Source organism: Lycium ferocissimum, chromosome 2, assembly GCF_029784015.1.
Source record: "Lycium ferocissimum isolate CSIRO_LF1 chromosome 2, AGI_CSIRO_Lferr_CH_V1, whole genome shotgun sequence".
NCBI lineage: Eukaryota > Viridiplantae > Streptophyta > Magnoliopsida > Solanales > Solanaceae > Lycium > Lycium ferocissimum.
Window position 1 is genome coordinate 44559691 of NC_081343.1, and position 19005 is coordinate 44578695.

Below are 19005 nucleotides of genomic sequence, written 5' to 3' on the forward strand. Positions count from 1 at the left end.
GGAGATGCACGGGTGCCCCAGTGCGGAGGTATGAGAGGTTGGCTATGGACGGTTTTAGGAGAGGCAGAGGTAGACCGAAGAAGTATTTGGTAGAAGTGATTAGACAGGACATGGCGCAAGTCCAGCTTACTGAGGACATGACCTTAGATAGGAGGTTATAAAAGACACAGATTAGGGTAGAAGGTTAGTAAGTAGTTGAGTGTTGTCTTACTTAGCCTTAGGTCCTTGTCTTTCGATTTCTGTTACTATTTATTATTACTTATAGTTCGATTATCATCTTATTTTGGGGTAGTTATAGCTCTTTTTTTGCCAGTCAACGCTATCATGCTTTCTATAGTATTTTACTATGACTTTTTATACTGCTTTACATTGCTTGTTCTTGTTGCAAGGGTTTACCGGAAACAAACTCTACCCAAGATAGAGGTAAGGTCGGCGTATACTCTACCATCCCCAGACCCCACTATGTGAGATTTCACCGGATATGTTTAGTTAGTAGTACTCATATTAATTAGTGTATAATCTTAATAAACTTGAAAAATGATTTGGAAATGAATTATTAACATCAAGGGTAAAACAAGAAAAGAAAACAAAATTGTCTTTATCTTAATACGGTAAGTGAACAGTGAAATTAAAAATTTATTTAATATAGTGAATAAGTAAATGCGAACAGAGTGAGCATGACATTTTCTTAATGTTTTTACTTAATTAAGAAAAGCTACAAACGGCATATTCAGGAGTTTAATGTGGATTATAGTCAAATCAGGATAATTCTTAAAAATCACAATTTCCCAAAAATCCCAAATAGACCCTTTATACTGCTATAAAATGTAACTCCTAATATAAAAAAAAAAAAATACAGAGTCAGCACCCACAGTTTTGTTCTGTTTTTGTTTCCCTCTTTATAGTTTGTTCTTCTTCTCTGTAACCAGCCGGCTTATAAATTTCTCTTTTTTTCTTTTAATCAAATAACCGAATTTCATTTGTTTTCTCTTGAGACTATGTATTTCAATTCTTGAAAATCAAGGTATGATGAATTAGAATTGTGGGAATTTAATCTAAACTGTTTCAACTGATCCCTTTGATCAGGTGAGTTGAATTTTCTGTTAAATTTATATATGTATGATCTTGGGTTCTAATCAAATTCTCTTTTTTTTTTTTCTTGTGAATTATCGTATGGGTAATCTGGAATTTGAATGAATTTTGTATAGATTCTAAGGATTGAATGATTGTCCATTTTAAGAATTGAAATGCTGATGAATTGATGTGTTGGTACATGAATTAGGAATTGAATCAGAATTTTATTTCTTGATGTTATGTTCTTTTTATTTTTTATTTTTTTTGTTTTTACTTATTTATCATGAATTGGTTTGGGACGATGACTGATTGACCCACTTTTGTTGACTTTGGGTCAGTCTCATTTTTGCTTTATCTGTTTTTTTCTGTAGCTTTTAAATGAGTATGAATAGTAGATTTGTATTAAGAATTTAATCTGCTCTTTGATGCTAGTTTAATTTTGATATAATTCCATTTTAGTGTCTTAAGGTTTTTGCAGCTTGTTTGATATAATTCCATTTTAGTGTCTAGGGTTTTGAATTATGAGTTTTATCTGATTGCTGATTTTTGAATGATTTTAATTCCATTTTAGTATCTAAGGTTCATACTATGGATTCATTATTTAGTTTATAATATTCTTGCACAGTCATTTACCCTGAAGATTCAGATTTGAAGTTAGTATAATTATGAAATGTATATACTTTTGCTTATTGAGTTCCATTTTTTCAGTTGTGTTGGAGTAGAAGATGGCAACGTTAGTTGCGAAACAAGGGCCATTGAGCAATCCGAATCAACATGTTCCAAGAAAGAGAAACCCGTCTAAGGTTTTTAGGAAGAGCAAGTTTATCCTAAATCGTGATGAAGAAAAACTTGAAAAGGACAATGCAGAGTCGCTGGTCGACGTTACAGAGTTACCTAATAAGAAACAAAAGCTTTGTTCTGAGACTGGCACCCCCCGTGGTAAAAGAACTGTATCAGAGCACACGAATGTTGCAATCAGGAAGGAGGATGCACGTTTATCGGGTGGTTCGGGAGAGAAAATAAAAACAGTGGAAAAGCCAAAGAGTAACATGATTAAATCAAATGTGAGAACCAAGACAGTAGCTAAGCAAACAGTAACTGGAAAGGAATCTGAAGGTTCACGTAGCAGAATCACCTCCAAGGAGCATCATCGTTTAGTAGAGAAGAAATTAAGTGATATGATTTGGAATGACTTGATGAGCGAGGATGAAGAAGAGGAGAGTGAAGAGGAAGAGGAAGAGGAAGAGGATAAGGATGAAGAGTATTTTCCAGGATCCTTAACAAAATTTGAGATGCCGCTTGATGAAGCGTTGAATAGTTTAAGAAATTCAGAGAAGTTTTCGAGCACTTCCAACAAGGGAAAAGTTCGTAAAAATGGACCTATGAGAAATAAAGGGAATGATAAAGAGAAAGACGAGTCTTCCCAGTGCAGGGACAGACTTAAACTATCTACCTCCACAAAAAGCATTACGAAAAGGATGCCCAATAAAGTAAATTTAGAACAACATCCAGGAACTTCAAGCAAGAAGATGACTCATAAAGGAGATAATACAATGAACAAGGTGGAATATGGAAGTGAAGAAAAGTCGGGCATGTGCAAGAAAAAACCAAGTTTGTCCAAGGTTGGAAAGAAAATGCAAGGGACTCATGAAATTAAAGGTTCAGAGAATAAAAGGGTGCCTGTTAAATTAAAGAGAGAGCAATGTCTAGGAACGTCAAGCAAGAAGAAGATTCCTCAAGGAGATAGTAAAATGGATAAGGTGGATGAAAGTGAAGACGAGTGGAAGGAAAAGCCAAGTTTGTCCAATGATGGAAAAAAGAATCAGGGAGTTCATGAAAAAGATGCAGAGATTAGAAGGACATCTGTAAGACGTGCTACTGCATCATTCAAGAGATACAGTCATGATTACTATGTTGGTGAGTGGGAAGATGATACTGATGAATATGAGGTTCTCCCAATAAGTGATGGACATCATATATCAAGTAACATACAGAGAAGTGATGTTTCACATGAGTCGAAACCGAAAAATAGTCTGCTAGATATAATTAAAAATTCAGGGATGCCTTCCTGGAAGCCTGCTAAATTAAATGGAGAACAGTGTCAAGGAACATCAAGCAAGAAGAAGATTCCTCAAGAAGATAGTACAACGGATAAAGTGGATGAAAGTAAAGACGATCGGAATGTGTGCAAGGAAAAGGCTAGTTTGTTGAAGGATGGAAAAAAGAATCAGGGAATTCATGAAAAAGATGCAGGGAATAAAAGGAAATCAGTAAGACGTGCTGCTGCAGCATTCAAGAGATACGATCATGAATACTACGTTGGTGAGTGGGAAGATGATACTGAGGAGTATGAGGTCTTCCCAATTAGTGATGAACATCATATACCAAGTAACACAAGAAGCCAGAGAAGTGACGTTTCACATGAGTCGAAACCAAAAGATAGTCTAAAAGATACAATAAATAATTCAGGGAAGTTATCTGCTTGCAGTTCATTCCCTTCCTCCTCATCGTCCTCTGGCTCGACAATTTTAAGAAGTGGAATAGATAGATCTAAAAACATGAAGGTCAAGCTCTTTTTATTCATCTTTCACTTTAAATGGCATTTCTGCTCTTTTTTCTTTAATCCTTCAGATGATGACGCTTATTTATTTAATCCTATGCAGGTAAATCGTCAGGCTGTAAAGTGCCATCATTGTAGAAGAAGTGATAGAAGAATTGTTGTTCCTTGTAGGAAGTGTAAAGAGAAATTTTACTGTATCCAGTGCATCAGGGAATGGTAAACCTCTAATGTCCAAATTCATAGGGATTTCCTTTGTGTCGAATGGAAATTTACCTCATTTTAAGCTTTCTGCTATTTATTTTTGGTGAACAGGTATCCAGAATTGGAAGAAGAGGAAGTCTCAGAGGTTTGTCCATATTGTCGTGGAAAATGTAACTGCAACTTGTGTTTACACTCAAGTGGCATGCTTAAGGTCTGTCTTTTCCTTTAATCAAACAAAATGATCTTGTTGCTTTTGTTTTTTAATTACTGCTGATATTTGTTTCCTTGAAGACATCAACAAGGGATCTCACTGATCGTGAAAAGATTGAGCATTTGCACTATTTGATTATCACACTCCTTCCCTTTCTGAAAGAAATTCATCAGGAACAAATTCAGGAGATAGAGATAGAGTCTTGTATTCGTGGTATGTATCTGAGTTTAAAAATCAAGACATTGAGCCCGATGAATTTTTATATTAACACAGTTTTTATCACAGGGGTATCTTCATTTTTTCTTGAAATTAAACAATCACTTTGTCACAATGATGAGCGAGTTTACTGGTAATATATCTTCTCTCTCTCTCTCTCTCTCTCTCTCTCTCTCTCTCTCTCTTTTTTCCTTTTAGCTATTGGGAGATCTTATGTTTGCAGACCTTAGTTTTGGAAGTTTTATGCTTATTGATTTTCTTGGCCTTGGAGCAGCAATAATTGTTCAACTTCAATAGTCGATCTTCATCGAAGCTGTCCAGATTGCTCATACGAGCTATGTCTAAGTTGCTGTCAAGAGCTTCGGGAGGGCAAGTTTCCAGGAAATAGTTATGAAGCAGTTTTCCAATATTCAAATAAAGGTCATGATTATATGCATGGTGGAGATCCACAGCCTGAAAGTTTTCATAATACGGAAGTTCCATGGGACCAGAGCAAACTAATTACTTGGGTTGCTAATTATGATGGTAATATCATGTGTGCTCCTGTAGAAATGGGTGGATGTGGAAATTGTGTTTTGGAGCTCAGGCATCTGCTACCGAGAAACTGGATCTCAACCTTGGAAGCAAAGGCGGAAAGAATTCTGATTCAATGCAATTTCTCCCAGATGATTTCTCAGCCAATTTGTAGAACAGATGACCCTAAACTGTTACACAGGGCGGCTTCAAGAGTTGGTTCCGATGATAACTGTTTGTATTCTACTACCGCAAAGGATGCTATGGAGGATGATGCGCTTTTACACTTTCGCAGACACTGGGCCAAGGGTGAACCGGTGATTGTACGAAATGTTCTTGAGCGTACAAGCGGTTTAAGCTGGGAACCAATGGTTATGTGGCGTGCATTATGTGAGAGCACTGATTCAAAGATCCTTACAAGTATGTCAGAAGTAAAAGCTATCGACTGTCTAGCTGGTTGTCAGGTTCTTTCTCATTTCCTCTGTGTTTTCAACCTTGTCCACAAACTTAGTACTCACCACATTCCGCTTATTCATACTTCCACTCCCCTTTCATTTGTTAAAAAGCCTTTTTCTTCATATTTAAGCAGTTGCTTCTTGAATAGCTTCATGGTGTTGTTAAAATATGACTTATCTGCCGCCATTGTCCTGAGCATTAAATTATATAAAACTTTTGCAGGTTGAGATCAACACTCGAAAGTTTTTTAAAGGTTATACAAAAGGCAGAAGATACGAAAATCTCTGGCCTGAAATGCTCAAACTTAAAGACTGGCCACCATCTGACAAGTTTGAGAATCTCTTGCCTCGGCACTGTGATGAGTTCATCAGTGCATTGCCATTCCCAGACTACACAGATCCAAGGATAGGCATTCTGAATCTTGCTGTTAAATTACCAGCTGGCGTGTTAAAACCTGATTTAGGTCCAAAGACATACATTGCATATGGTTTCACTGAGGAACTTGGAAGAGGGGATTCGGTGACAAAGCTCCACTGTGATATGTCAGATGCGGTACAATTCCAACAGGGCTGTTTTAGTTCCTTCATTTGACTTCACTTTGTTCTCATGTCATTGCCACCTCCCTTAGTATATGTATAAACTCTAATATTACGTGGTCAGTCTGTGTTGACTTGTGAATAGCACTGGTTAATACTTTAAATCACTCTCATGTCATTGCCACCTCCCTTAGTATATGTATAAACTCTAATATTACGTGGTCAGTCTGTGTTGACTTGTGAATAGCACTGGTTAATACTTTAAATCACAATTAAGAGGATATCTCATATCACTTCCAAAAGCTAGAATTGAATTGACAAGGATCTTGGCAAGAAGGTGTCCATGCTACAATCTAGTTTTATGTTTAATCTAACCTTAGTAGGAGTTGTCACTTTTCCTAACCTGCTATTAGATTGCAATTGTTACGTTTTCACGCTTATTTTATGTTAAGCTGATGTGTTCTCAAAATGTAAATTGCTCAGGTAAATATTTTGACACACACAGCAGAGATGGCTGTAAGTGATGAGCAGCGGCCTGCAATTGAAATTTTGAAACAGAAGCATAGAGCTCAAGATGAAAGAGAGCGGCTTGAGCGTGAGGGCGAGGAATATCCTATAAAAATGTCTAGTGATATCAGAAGGGAGGAGAAAACATCTGATGATTCAGAGACGACTGGAGGTGCCTTGTGGGACATCTTCAGAAGGGAAGATGTGCCCAAGTTGAGCGAGTATCTTTTAAAGCACGCAAAGGAATTTAGGCACACTTACTGTTGTCCCGTTGATCAGGTTTTTCACCCAATCCATGACCAAACCTTCTACTTAACTTTGGAGCACAAGAGAAAACTAAAGGAAGAATTTGGTTAGTAATTTGCTCTGCTTAATAACCAGGAAATAACATTTTCTTGCATAAACTCAAAATGTTGATGTTTAATATTTTAGGGGTTGAACCTTGGACCTTCGAGCAAAAACTTGGAGAGGCGGTTTTCATTCCTGCCGGATGCCCTCACCAAGTGCGTAATCTCAAGGTAAGAATCATACTTCTCAACTAGTTTTATTTTCCATCAAAATCCAGATGATCAAGTTCATCGATTAACCAACTCTTTTCAACTTCCCAGTCGTGTACCAAAGTTGCTGCCGATTTTGTTTCTCCTGAAAACATTCGAGAATGCCTCCGCCTCACAGCTGAGTTCAGGAAATTGCCGAGACGCCACAAGGCCAGAGAAGACAAACTAGAGGTACCATATCAAAATGCTTTATTTTCATCTGGCGACATTAAGCCTCCATTTTTGACTGACTTATTTCGCTCTCTGATGGAACAGATAAAGAAGATGATAATTCATGCAATCAACCAAGTTGTCACAGATTTGGAGCAGCTCACATACATAGTTTAGAGAAATAGCAGTACAAACTTTTGCACAACAGTTTTCCTTCACAGCAGTAGCAGTTGGTATTGTCCTTGGGTGTTCTTTTAGCTGTTAGGCCAAGGACAATTTTGATACACATTTCTTGCAGCTTAGGTTCTCTTCGCAATTGTTGCCTGTAGAAAAGTAATGTTAAAAGGACATTCTTTTTTATATCATACTCCTGCAATAAGGCAGCTTCTTTTAAATAAAGTCTGGCATATTAGTAGTCTTTCCCATTCTTTTAGCCTCTGTATTTAGCTATATAATAGAATATAATGAAAATTTTCATGCAAATACATTCTATAGTAGTGCTCAAGGTATTATACTCTTTTAGGAATTATGAACTACTAGTACATTTTTAGATTTTAGGCATATAAAACTGTGGTGTATGGAAACAAACAAGTAAAACAAGTAAATCAACAGATTAACAGTAATATGTTTCCTAAGAGGGGTTGAAAGAAAATCTTTTAAGGAAAAGAAAAATAATTTCTGGATAGAACAATGTGAAACTATAGTAAATAATAAACCCCACGTAAAGAAACTTAAACCTCACGTTTTATTGTGTCATATTTATTTCATTGCTTATAGAAACTTAAATTAGGTAAAAATACTCTCAAGTTGCTTTGCAGTTTTATTGTGTCACATGTTAGAACTAATTATTTCATCATTATTAAATGCAACAATAAATGCCCCTTAACTAACATCACAAGTCACTATTGATAATCAAAATTATGACATCGACAACTATACTCAATTATAGTTATTTTATCCTAAAATGGTGAGTGTCTACTAAATTTGAAGCATCAATGTCATAATCAAAATTATGACATGTACAACTATACTCAATTATAGTTATTTCATTCCAAAATAGTGAGTGTCTACTAAATTTAAGCATACATGTGAATTGTGGCTCTAAAATTGGTCAAAATTGAAAATCAATTTAGTGCACTACACGCAAGACGTATATGGAACAAATTTAACAAATGGTTACTAGAAGTTGTCTTGAAATATTTTTTTAGATTTATTAACAATTAAGTGAATTTGTACCTATTATATTAATTACTCTCGTCCTAGTTTGATGAGCACAAAGTTAAAAAATTAAAGACCTTTTACAAAAACTAAATTTTGTAAACACAAAAAAAAAAAAAAAAAAAAAAAAAAAAAAACTATAACGATGAAAAAAAACTTTTATATCAAGTACATTTCCAACCAGTCATCTCAATAAGGATAAATTATGAATATTAAAATTAAAATAGTTTTCAAGACTTAAAAGTAAATAAAGATTTTTAACGATGAAAAAAAAGTTTTATATCGAGTACATTTCCAACCAGTCATTCCAATAAGAATAAATTGTGAACATTAAATTTAAAATAGTTTTTAAGACTGAAAAGTAAATAAAGATTTTTGACAACAAGCTGTACTGTAACAAAATCAACGTTTCTATGAACAATTAATGAAAATGGTAAGAATTTCACATGTCACTTTGAGTTTCTTTCCTAATATAGATAAACACTTTTTTAAGATAGAGTGGAGTCCGAACTAGTCATACCAATAAAGTACTTAAAAGAACAATGTCGCATCAAATGACTTGAAATAATAATACCCAACGCAAAGCCAGTGGCAGCTTAAAGACAAAACGAGAAAATATTTGAATATAATTATTTATAATATAAACAGAAGAAAATTATTCGGCAAAATATTTTTGTGTGTAAAAATAAAAAAAATTCTTACAAAAGTAATTGACACGTAACTCTTAGGAAAATTTAGACCACGAATGTTAGGCCAATACAAACGACCATAGGGTCCCTCTGTCCAAGGAAAGGATACGAGGTAACCTTTGGAGCAACATACTGGCAAACTGTTAATTAGTTCAATTACAGCATGACGAATTTTAGCCTGTTTGGATTGATTTATTTTAAGTGATTTAAGTCATAACAGCTTTTAAGTACTTTTGTAGAGTTTCATAACAGCTTTTAAGTACTTTTGTAGAGTTTGAATGAGATAGATAACATGTTTAACCAAGCTTTCAAAATTAGCTTATTTTAAAAAGTGTTTTTTCAAAAGTGCTTTTCAAAAAAGCACATTTTAGCAAAAAGCAATTTGGCCCATTAATTTAGAAAACACTTTTGAGCAGCAATTTGTATTTGACCCAGCTATTAAAAAGCGCTTCTAAGTGTATTTTCTCAATAGTGCTTTTGCACAGAAATTATTTTTAGCTTATGAAAAACAGCTTTTGATACTTCCCGAAAGCACTTATTTTCTTCCAAAAGCTTGGTCAAACACATCACTTTTTTAAAATAAGAACTTATTTGAAAAAATAAGCGATTTTAGAGAAAAATAAGCTCGGTCAAATAGGCTAAAAAAATTGCTTTTAAACACTTATTTTTAAGCCAAAATAGCAAAAACAAATCAAAAGTCATAAGTTAGAATTCCGAACTTACGGCTCATAAGCCAAAAGTCATAAGCCCTTCCAAACAAACTCTAAATACTAGTTTAGGAGAATTACGGGTTTTTTCTTTGCAGCAGTCATGAGGGTCCGGAACAAAAATGACTCAATAAAAAACCAAATGAACCAAAATACCCCAACAAAAAAAAGAGTTACAAAACTACCTTTAGCGCAGTAAAATACTGCGCTAAAGAATTTTTTTTTTGCATAGCGCAGTATTTTACTGCGCTATAGCTAGCACTGAAAAAAAAAAAATTTGGTAAACTTTTTTTTTTTTTTTTTTGAAAAACTTAGTGTTTTTTCCATACTTTGACCAACGATTAGTCGTGTGTCAAGACTCCGAAACGTCAATATTTTATATAGAACCTAATATTTTTTTTCTGCGTACAATAATGTAGGCCCAATACATCAAGGATATATAGACGTTCGGATAGTCATTTTAGGGGTTGAAAAGATGCCCGAAGTAAGTTTTGTTTGACTGTAAGGTTATTTTAGTCAACTTTATATGTCGAGAAAATTAGTCAGCTTTATTTTCAAAAATTGAAACCGCAGAAGTGAAATTGACATTCACAACTACATTACCCTGAGATTTTTACGTTGAAATCAATTGCGTATCATCTTATAAGTAAATAAAGTTGAAAATTTCACGCCAATTTGGGAAAAAATTGAAATTGAATGGGATAAAAGGTGTTTTTTTAAAAATCGAAAAAATACGCAAGTTAAAAAAAAAAACGCGTAAATCGGACGTCCGAGCGCAAAGTTATGACCATCTAAAGTTTGACCACTTTACAACTAGTTTTTCACCTTATATTTTTTAGAATTAGATTTATATTCAAAATAAAGTTATGTCTTGATTAAAAAATAACACGCTTAAATCAAAACCTTAAAAAATAAAATACTTGAACCTTAAACAAAATTTACTTCGGGTACCTTTTCAACCCCTAAAACGACGATCCGAACGTTTACGTATCCTTGATGTATTGAGCCTACATTATAGTACGCAGAAAAAAATATCAGGTTCTATATAAAATGTTGACGTTTTGGAGTCTTGACACACGACTAATCGTTGGTCAAAGTATGGAAAAAACACTAAGTTTTTTTAAACAAAACTTATTTCGAGCACCTTTTCAACCCCTAAAATGACTATCCGAACGTCTACGTATCCTTGATGTATTGGGCCTACATTATTGTCCGCAGAAAAAAATGTTAGGTTCTATATAAAATATTAACGTTTCGAAGTCTTGACACACGACTAATCGTTGGTCAAAGTATGAAAAAAACACTAAGTTTTTTCAAACAAAACTTACTTCGGGCACCTTTTCAACCCCTAAAATGACTATCCGAACGTCTACGTATCCTTGATGTATTGGGCCTACATTATTGTCCGCAGAAAAAAAATATCAGGTTCTATATAAAATGTTGACGTTTCGGAGTCTTGACACACGACTAATCATTGGTCAAAGTATGGAAAAAACACTAAGTTTTTTCAAACAAAACTTACTTCGGGCACCTTTTCAACCCCTAAAATGACTATCCGAACGTCTATGTATCCTTGATGTATTGGGCCTACATTATTGTACGCAGAAAAAAATATCAGGTTCTATATAAAATATTGACGTTTCGGAGTCTTGACACACGACTAATCGTTGATCAAAGTATGAAAAAAACACTAAATTTTTTCAAACAAAAAAAAAAAAAGTTTACCAAATTTTTTTTTCCAGTGCTAGCTATAGCCTAGTAAAATACTGCGCTATGCAAAAAAAAAAAAAAAAATTCTTTAGCGCAGTAAAATACTGCGCTAAAGCAGTTAACGACTCCGTCTCCGTGAACTGCTTTAGCGCAGTATTTTACTGCGCTAAAGGTAGTTTTGTAACTCTTTTTTTTGTTGGGGTATTTTGGTTCATTTGGTTTTTTATTGAGTCATTTTGGTTCCGAACTCGCAGTCATGATTTGTGGTACCAATTATCGGGAATCCTTAGCAGACGGATGAACTCCCTTGTTTCCTTAGTCCAAAAATGTTCTATAGGAAGCACGGGGGGATTTACATGGTGGTCTCAGCAAACAATTATAGTATATAAATTTTTTGTGTTTATGTACACCTTGAACAAATGCAAAGGTTAGCTCAAGCGGTCCAGAGTATTCAAAATTGTCTCTAGTGTCCTAGGGTCGATCCCCAGGGACAACATAGTTTTTTATATTTAACTTTTGTTGTTAAGTTTTTTATATTTAACTTTTGTTGTTTTTTTCCAACCCCCTGAGTGAAAATCCTGGATTGTTGTTTTTTTCGAACCTCTCTGAGTGAAAATTTTGGATCCGCCACTGCTAGGAAGATGTAGAGATTTTTTACTTTGTAAACTCTATTTGCCATATTAATGTAGTATTTCCAACACCACAATGGTGATATATTATAAGTAGAGTTTAGGAGGAGAACAAGTTAATGGGCTAACGGGTAATTAATACCCCTTATTGGTTCCTTATTGGTGTACCTGAACTTTTAGATGGATGTGTGAGCACACGAGGAGAGACAAGGAGCGAAAATATACTGGCAAGGTGGAAGTAGCCTCCCTGATAGATAAGAAGCAAGAAGCGAGACTGAGATAGTTCGGGAATATAAAGAGGATAAGCACTAATGCCCCAGTTAGGAGGTGCGAGAGACTGACGATGAAAAATTTGAGGAGAGGTTAGGTAGACCGAAGAAGAATTAGGCAAAAACTGATTAGACAGGATATGACACATTTTCAGCTCACCACCCTAAATAGAAGAGTGTGGAGTTCGAAGATTGGAGTAGATGATTAGTAGGTGGTTAGACTTCTCTCTTCCCTATGGTAGAGCCTAGAATAAATTCTATCTAGAATAAAGAGAATTTATTTGCTCTGAATGTTTATATCAAAACAATCAATTTAATCTTAATAGCTAAAAAATAAAATAAGAATTTATATCACGTGAACCAATATGTATATGGAAACACATATATTACCTTTATTGTTTGGTATAAACACCAAGTGTAGGTAAAGTTTTATCAGAATAAAGTATTACTTGACTTAAACATAGTTAAATAACTAGAAGATTAACAAAAATCTAAGATTTGTACATATGTTCATCTTCTTCTGCAAGAAATCTCTTATATGTATCCGAAGAATTGAATCATAAAATACTAGTATAGGAGACTTACGGGTTTCTCCTTAGTGGAAGCAGGTCTGTACCAATCATGATTCGTGTTGCCGAGCATCCTCACGAAGCGGGTGGATTCCCTTTGTCCATAACCTAGATATATTTTAGGAGATGCAGATCGTATTTTGTGTAAGCCCTAGTCATCATACTATTGGTGTATATTTATTATAAATCGAGTTTAGAAGGAGGACAAGCTAATTGGCTAACAAATTAACTAGTACGACTTATGATGAATCCGACCCAATAGCTATTTTTAATAATATCTTATAAATGTAAGTTACATTATTCTCAGCAATAAAAAGAGAAAGAAGAAAAGAAAAAAATTAGAAAGAGAGAAGAATAAGAAATAAATAGAACGAAAGATAGATATTATTCATTGAAGTACATAACATCATAATTAATGGAATAAGGTATCCTAAGCAAGTTAGACGTTTGAAACGATAAGAACTTCATCTTTAACTAAGAGACAAAGTGTAAAAGTATTTTGTGATAATATATCCAACTTGGATAATGATCAAGAAAAAGTCAACCTACCATCGAGGATTGTGATGGGATTCATCACCTCTAATTAGAAGTTTTAGGCTTGAGCCTTGAAAATGAAAATATTAATAGAAAACTTGTCCAACCTAGTAAAGAGACTAGGGGATAGAGGATTTTCTGGGGGAGAGAAAGTTGTCATGTTGGATTTTTTGAAATCAAATAGTACTAGTTGGGTAGATCGAGGTGGTGAAATCTAACCTTTGCATCAATTTTCTTTAGCAGGACGGATCGCTTGAGTGTCAAAACCAAGCAGTGGTTGTTTTTCCTTGACTAATCGAACCAACATATGTTCATTCCTCCTTAGATAACTCTAGTAGAGAAAGCTTTAATTTTCCAATCTGGATTGCAAGGAAGTTGAGGATGGACATAGATCCTTCCGCCTATCCGGAGTGTTGGACATATAGCAATTTTTTATTTTTGATTTCCCAATCATTGAAAGCATTCTTCACTTCATCCTTGAATGACTCTTATGCCATGCGAATTCATATTAATTGAAGTGGCACAAACTAAAATCAGAAAGATAAATGTGAAAATCTGGAAAACGAATTTTGCAATAACTCATTCTTTTTTTTTTTTTTGACAAGGTAACAGGTTGTATATACTCCCTCCGTCCCAATTTATGCGATATAGTTCGACTAGGCACAAAGTTTAAGAAAGAAAGGAAGACTTTTGAAACTTGTGGCCTAAAACAAACCATAGATATTTATGTGACTGTAAATCATTTCATCAACGATAAAAGGGGAGGTTTTCAGTTAAATTATTTCAAATATAGAAATGTATTATTCTTTTTGGGAAATTAAAAAAGAAAGTGTATCGCATAAATTGAAAGAGACGAAGTATAAATGAACAATACAGAGTGCTTGCATCCAAAAATTTACAGCATTGAATCTACATCCAAAAGAGTTTATCAAAGACTATCTCTAAATCCTATTTCATCTTAGATCCTAGGATGTCTACAATATATACTCTGAACCGCCCAATAACAAAAACTTATTCTTTTCCTATAAAATATTCCTAATTTATATATCTTATAGCTACACTTATACTTCTCTGGAAATGGTTGCCTATTAAGACATTTATAGGTGTGATCTAGTGGTCAATGAAGTAGGTCAAATAATATGAAGCCGCAACTTCAATTCTCAGGAGATGCAACAATATTAGGTAATTTCTTTTCATCGATCTAAGTCTAGGTCAAAAAATTACTCAATACATGTGTTGGTGAAATTAATTGAGGTATGAACAAGTTGACCTCAACACCATGGTTATAACCTCACATCTCGGGCATATAAGATAAACCACTTTTCAACTCAACAACTTAAGAGGATGCTTAACTAAATTATCAGATGCTTGGGAAAGAATTTGTTACAGCCCGTATTTCGCACGTTCGGATAATTTGGAATAATTGCGAGAAATTAAAGGTAAGACTATTTCCAAAATTCTTTTTGGTGAACAAGTTGTTGGTGAATATTATTTATGAATATTACTAGTATGAAAATATGGAAAAAGGCCAAGGGTAAAAAGGAAAATTCGCAAAATGGTTCGTGGTAATATCGTGGAAGCCTAGGGGCAAAATGGTAATTTCACAACGTTCAAAAAAATTCTTGAAACTTTCATATGTGGGCGTGTGGCATAAGTATATACCCACATTACTTTGGGACTAAAGTGTACAAAATAAGACAATTGGTCTTCTTTGACCATGTTAGAAAAATCAAGAAAAATAAAGAAAATTCTAGAGAAAGAAAAAAAAATGAAAGAAAAGAGAGGCATGTGCCCCTCACATGCACATGGATATATATATATATATATAGGAGTGATGAATTATTCATCACTCCACTTGAATGAACAAGAAAAAAATTAAGAGAAAGAGAAAGCAACCAATTCGGCCAAGAGGCCAAAATTTGAAGGCCAAGAATTTTGATCCCAAAAATTATTCTCTTGTGGTATTCCTACCAATTCAAGGGTCCTCTACAACGTGGTATAATTGGTTTGGAAGATAAGTCGTTCGTTTCGTCGTTTTCGCATTTGGGACAAGTAAGGAAGTTAAAGGAAAAAGGTAAGATTCAATCTTTTTTTTATATGTTATGAAGGATTCATTGGTGTTGTAGTATGTGGAAATGGATAGAATGCATGGAATTATGGAAGTTTGCATGGTATTTGTGTGTGTGCATATGTGGCCGTGTGTATGTGCTAGAGTATAAATGAAGTAGGTTGGATTTTATGTTGTATTCAAGTTGAGGTTATTGTGGAAATTGTATTGGAAATGAAAGTTGAATAAAAATGGGAGGAAGTGAAAAATTTCATGTTGGCCGTGGCTTATATATGGGTGGAATGGTGATGGATTTATTTTGTGTAACATGTTAGTTGTGTTGTTGTGATCATTACAATGTAAATGAAGATCATATGGGTGAAGTTGGCATGAAAATGGAATGTAGAGAAATTATGTCATATTAATATGATTTTATGATATTAAGATAATGAAGTTGTTTGGGGTGTATTGGTTGTTGTTATGTGGATTCTATATTGGGAATAAAAGCTTAATGAGCTTGGTGAAGTTTTAGTAATTGGAGGCTTGTTTTGGAGAATGTGTAAATTGAATATGATGTTCTTGCATATATAAAATATAATGTTGTTAGTATAGTGTTGTTGGAATATAGATCATGATGTTGTTATTGTTTTATTGGAGTTGGAAGATCTTGAAGGAAGTAGTATATTGATTGAATTGTTGGAATGTACTTTGGGTTGGTTATTGAAATTGTTAGCATGGTTGTTGGTTTGTTGTTGAATTGGGGCGTGACAGAATTAAAATAAATCTGTTACTATGGAGAACAAGTAGGCGTTTGGCCATAGAAACCAAAAAAAAAAAAAAATCACTTTTTTTGAAATTTTTTGAAGTTGGAGTTGTGTTTGGTCATAGTTTTTGCAAATAATATTTGGTTGTTCAATGTACTTTTCCTAAAAAATATGAAACAAGATTTATACCCCTCAATTTCTAAAAACTAGCAAAACCACCCAAAACAATTAATAAACATAACCAGTGCAAGAAATATAGCAATTATACTTTAGATCAGCTTATGGAGTGCTCAAAACAAATGGTTTCTTTCCATCAAAAGGCTGCAATTGGGAAGCTTACTGGTGTACACAAAAAATATAGCATATCTAAATATGGTTTTGTTGCAAAATTCCCACCGGCTTCTTTTCTTTTAAAGGCTTTTTTAGCACATGATGTTCAATGTTGTTGGAGTGGAGAGCAACTGAGCAACATAAGTTGCCTCTGACCAGTGAAAACAGTTGTATGAACTTTTAGGATAAAAATTGAATAACATAAAAGCTTTTGGGGTAAAAATTGAAAAAAAAAAAAAAAAAGTAAAGGTCCAAAACAAAAAATGAAAAAAGTGAAAAACAAGTTTTGGTTGTTTTCCAAATTCCAAATATAACTCCAAGTGAAAAAAGTGAAAAAAATATTTCGGAAAAAAGTAAATAATTCTCATGGCCAAACGGGTTCTAAGTAAATAAGTTTGACCAGTGTCAACTGATACAAGTGCAGCAAGCTATTTCAATTGAGAATCCCGAACTTTGATGATTATCTCGTCATATTTAAACCAGTGAGACATCAATTACAATTGAAATGGTCAAAAAGGAAAAATGAGTTAATATATGCTCTAAGGTTATCATAGAATTTCTTTAAAAAGAGTTCCTCAATAAACACTTTCTAAAATGAGAATCCGGAATTGAATTCACTATAAGATCTATACTAGAAACTTATTCATTTTCTGTTTGGTGCGAGCTCAACTTAAGCTATACATAACCCGAGAAGAGCACCCAAACAACTCAACAAATTCTCCTTAATCTATAAATCTGATAGCTACATTTACATTTCTAGTAAAAAGGTTGCCCAAAAAGGCATCTAAAGGTGTTAGCCTAGTAGTCAATGAAGTAGGTTGAGAAATATGAGATTTCAGGTTCAATTTTTAGTAGAGGCAACAATACTAAGTGATTTTTTCTCACCGATCTAAGTCTTGATGGAAACAATTACTCGACACCTGTGTTGGCGACACTAATTGAGGTGTGCGCAAGTTAACCCAACACCACGAGTATAAAAGAATGTCATAGAAAAACGAAGTACTCAAACCTCACATCTCGGGCCTACGAGATAAGCCACTTTTCAACTCAACAATTTAAAAAGATGCTTGGCTAAACATATAAGTTATTTTGGCTTATATACGCATTTGATAAACTACAAAAGTTCTTATAAGCAAAAAATGAGTCAAAAGTCAAAAGTTGGTCACTCCTAACTTATCATTTATAGCCTATAAGCACTTTTCATTTGACCAAACATTTTTCCATTTTATAATATCTTTTGTAGTCTCCTAAATACTCTCCAATTTTCCTAAAACATTAATTCTTGGTTATCTCTCCATGCTATTTTCGTCATTCATCCTTTTTTATTAAAAAAAGTACTTTTATATTTGTAAATCTTCAAGAATATTTCAGTCATTTTAACCAGCCTAACGCGCTAACTTTATTATCAAGTTCAACACTTCTACCCAAACATATAACTATTTAATCCTGATACATGGTGGTGGAAACCCAAGAATAATGGTGTGTTCTTTGTGAAGACCTTCTACCAGAAATTTTTGGTTAGGAAGGAGCAAGTGTTCCCAAGTAATACTATATGGGTCCTTTGGTACACGGATAAAGTGGGATATCCCAAGATTAAGTTTGAGATATATTTTATACCTTGTTTGGTTGAAAGTATAAATCATCCTGGAACACAATTATATGTTCAACCAAACAAGGTATAAAATTTATCTTGAACTTAGTCTTGGATATCCATCTAATCCCATTAAGCTTGGAATTATTTTATCCCACCTCTCAGGTGAGATAATTAGTCCAGGGATTATAATCTCAGAAATATAATCTCGAGATAACTTAGTCCACATACTAAACGACCCCTATGGATTCCAAAGGTATCAAAGAAGTGTGCTTGTTACTTTGTTAGCAGCAAGATGAGTGATTCTGACAACAGAAAACTTGAGAAAACGTAAGGATGTATGTGTAAGTTCGTGCTACATGTGCAAGGAGGCAGGGGAGGAGGTGAACCATCTTCTTCTACATTGCGTATTGACAACGAGGTTACGGTGGGAGTATAGGTTGTTTTGGTACTTCTTAGGTGATGTCAAAATGAAGGAATTAATAACCAAGTGAAAGAGCGGGAGCATGAAGGGAAGATGAAGGGCGTGGAAAGTCGTTCCACTTGCGTTAATATGGGTAGTTTCGAGAGAAAGAGAAATATGAGAGCTTTTAAAGGAGTAGAGAGTCGAGCTTCTTCTAGTTGGGGAAGTAGCCTTCAGTCCCTTATTGTTTTTTAGTGCACTCAGAAAGTCCCTTATTGTATAGACGATCACGTGAATTTTGCAGAGAATATATACTTTTTGTAGATACTTTACCTTTTGGTACACCACTTGTATACAACCAATTATGACCTTGTTTCCGAATGAAATACTTTTACTTGATAAAAGCAAAAAGCAATCAATTTCAAGACCTGTTTTTCAGCACTTGATTCTTATGAGCTACTTTTAATCCGTCAACTCAGTATTTCTCTTCCTCCTCCTTTCTCCCTTCTCCATTTCTCCCTTCTCGTCAGAATTTCTCTTCCTCCTCCTCTCTCCTTTCTCCCT

The 19005-nt window shown here is 34.2% G+C and overlaps 1 protein-coding gene across 2 annotated transcripts; it reads left to right on the forward strand.

Moving 5' to 3' along the window:
* Nucleotides 1-852: 852 nt before the first annotated feature.
* Nucleotides 853-7399, forward strand: LOC132039433 (lysine-specific demethylase JMJ26). Of its 2 annotated transcripts, XM_059429921.1 has the most exons (12): nt 853-1086; nt 1783-3638; nt 3738-3850; nt 3947-4046; nt 4127-4259; nt 4332-4395; nt 4537-5239; nt 5454-5783; nt 6251-6626; nt 6707-6792; nt 6883-7002; nt 7087-7399. In XM_059429921.1, the coding sequence occupies exons 2-12, from the start codon at nt 1800-1802 to the stop codon at nt 7156-7158; spliced, it is 3936 nt and encodes a 1311-aa protein (XP_059285904.1). In that variant the 5' UTR covers nt 853-1086; nt 1783-1799; the 3' UTR covers nt 7159-7399. The 2 variants fall into 2 exon arrangements, with proteins under 2 accessions (XP_059285904.1, XP_059285901.1); XM_059429918.1 differs by having other exon boundaries at nt 6883-7399.
* The last annotated feature ends 11606 nt before the right edge of the window (nt 7400-19005 follow it).

What these genes read in the sequence shown, in the direction of transcription:
- LOC132039433 (XM_059429918.1), top strand. Translation starts at nt 1,800, where the DNA reads ATGGCAACGTTAGTTGCGAAACAAGGGCCATTGAGCAATCCGAATCAA. An exon ending in GATAGAGTCTTGTATTCGTG is followed by an intron (nt 4,260 to 4,331) that starts GTATGTATCTGA and finishes TTTTTATCACAG; the next exon opens with GGGTATCTTCATTTTTTCTT. An exon ending in ACTGTCTAGCTGGTTGTCAG is followed by an intron (nt 5,240 to 5,453) that starts GTTCTTTCTCAT and finishes AAACTTTTGCAG; the next exon opens with GTTGAGATCAACACTCGAAA.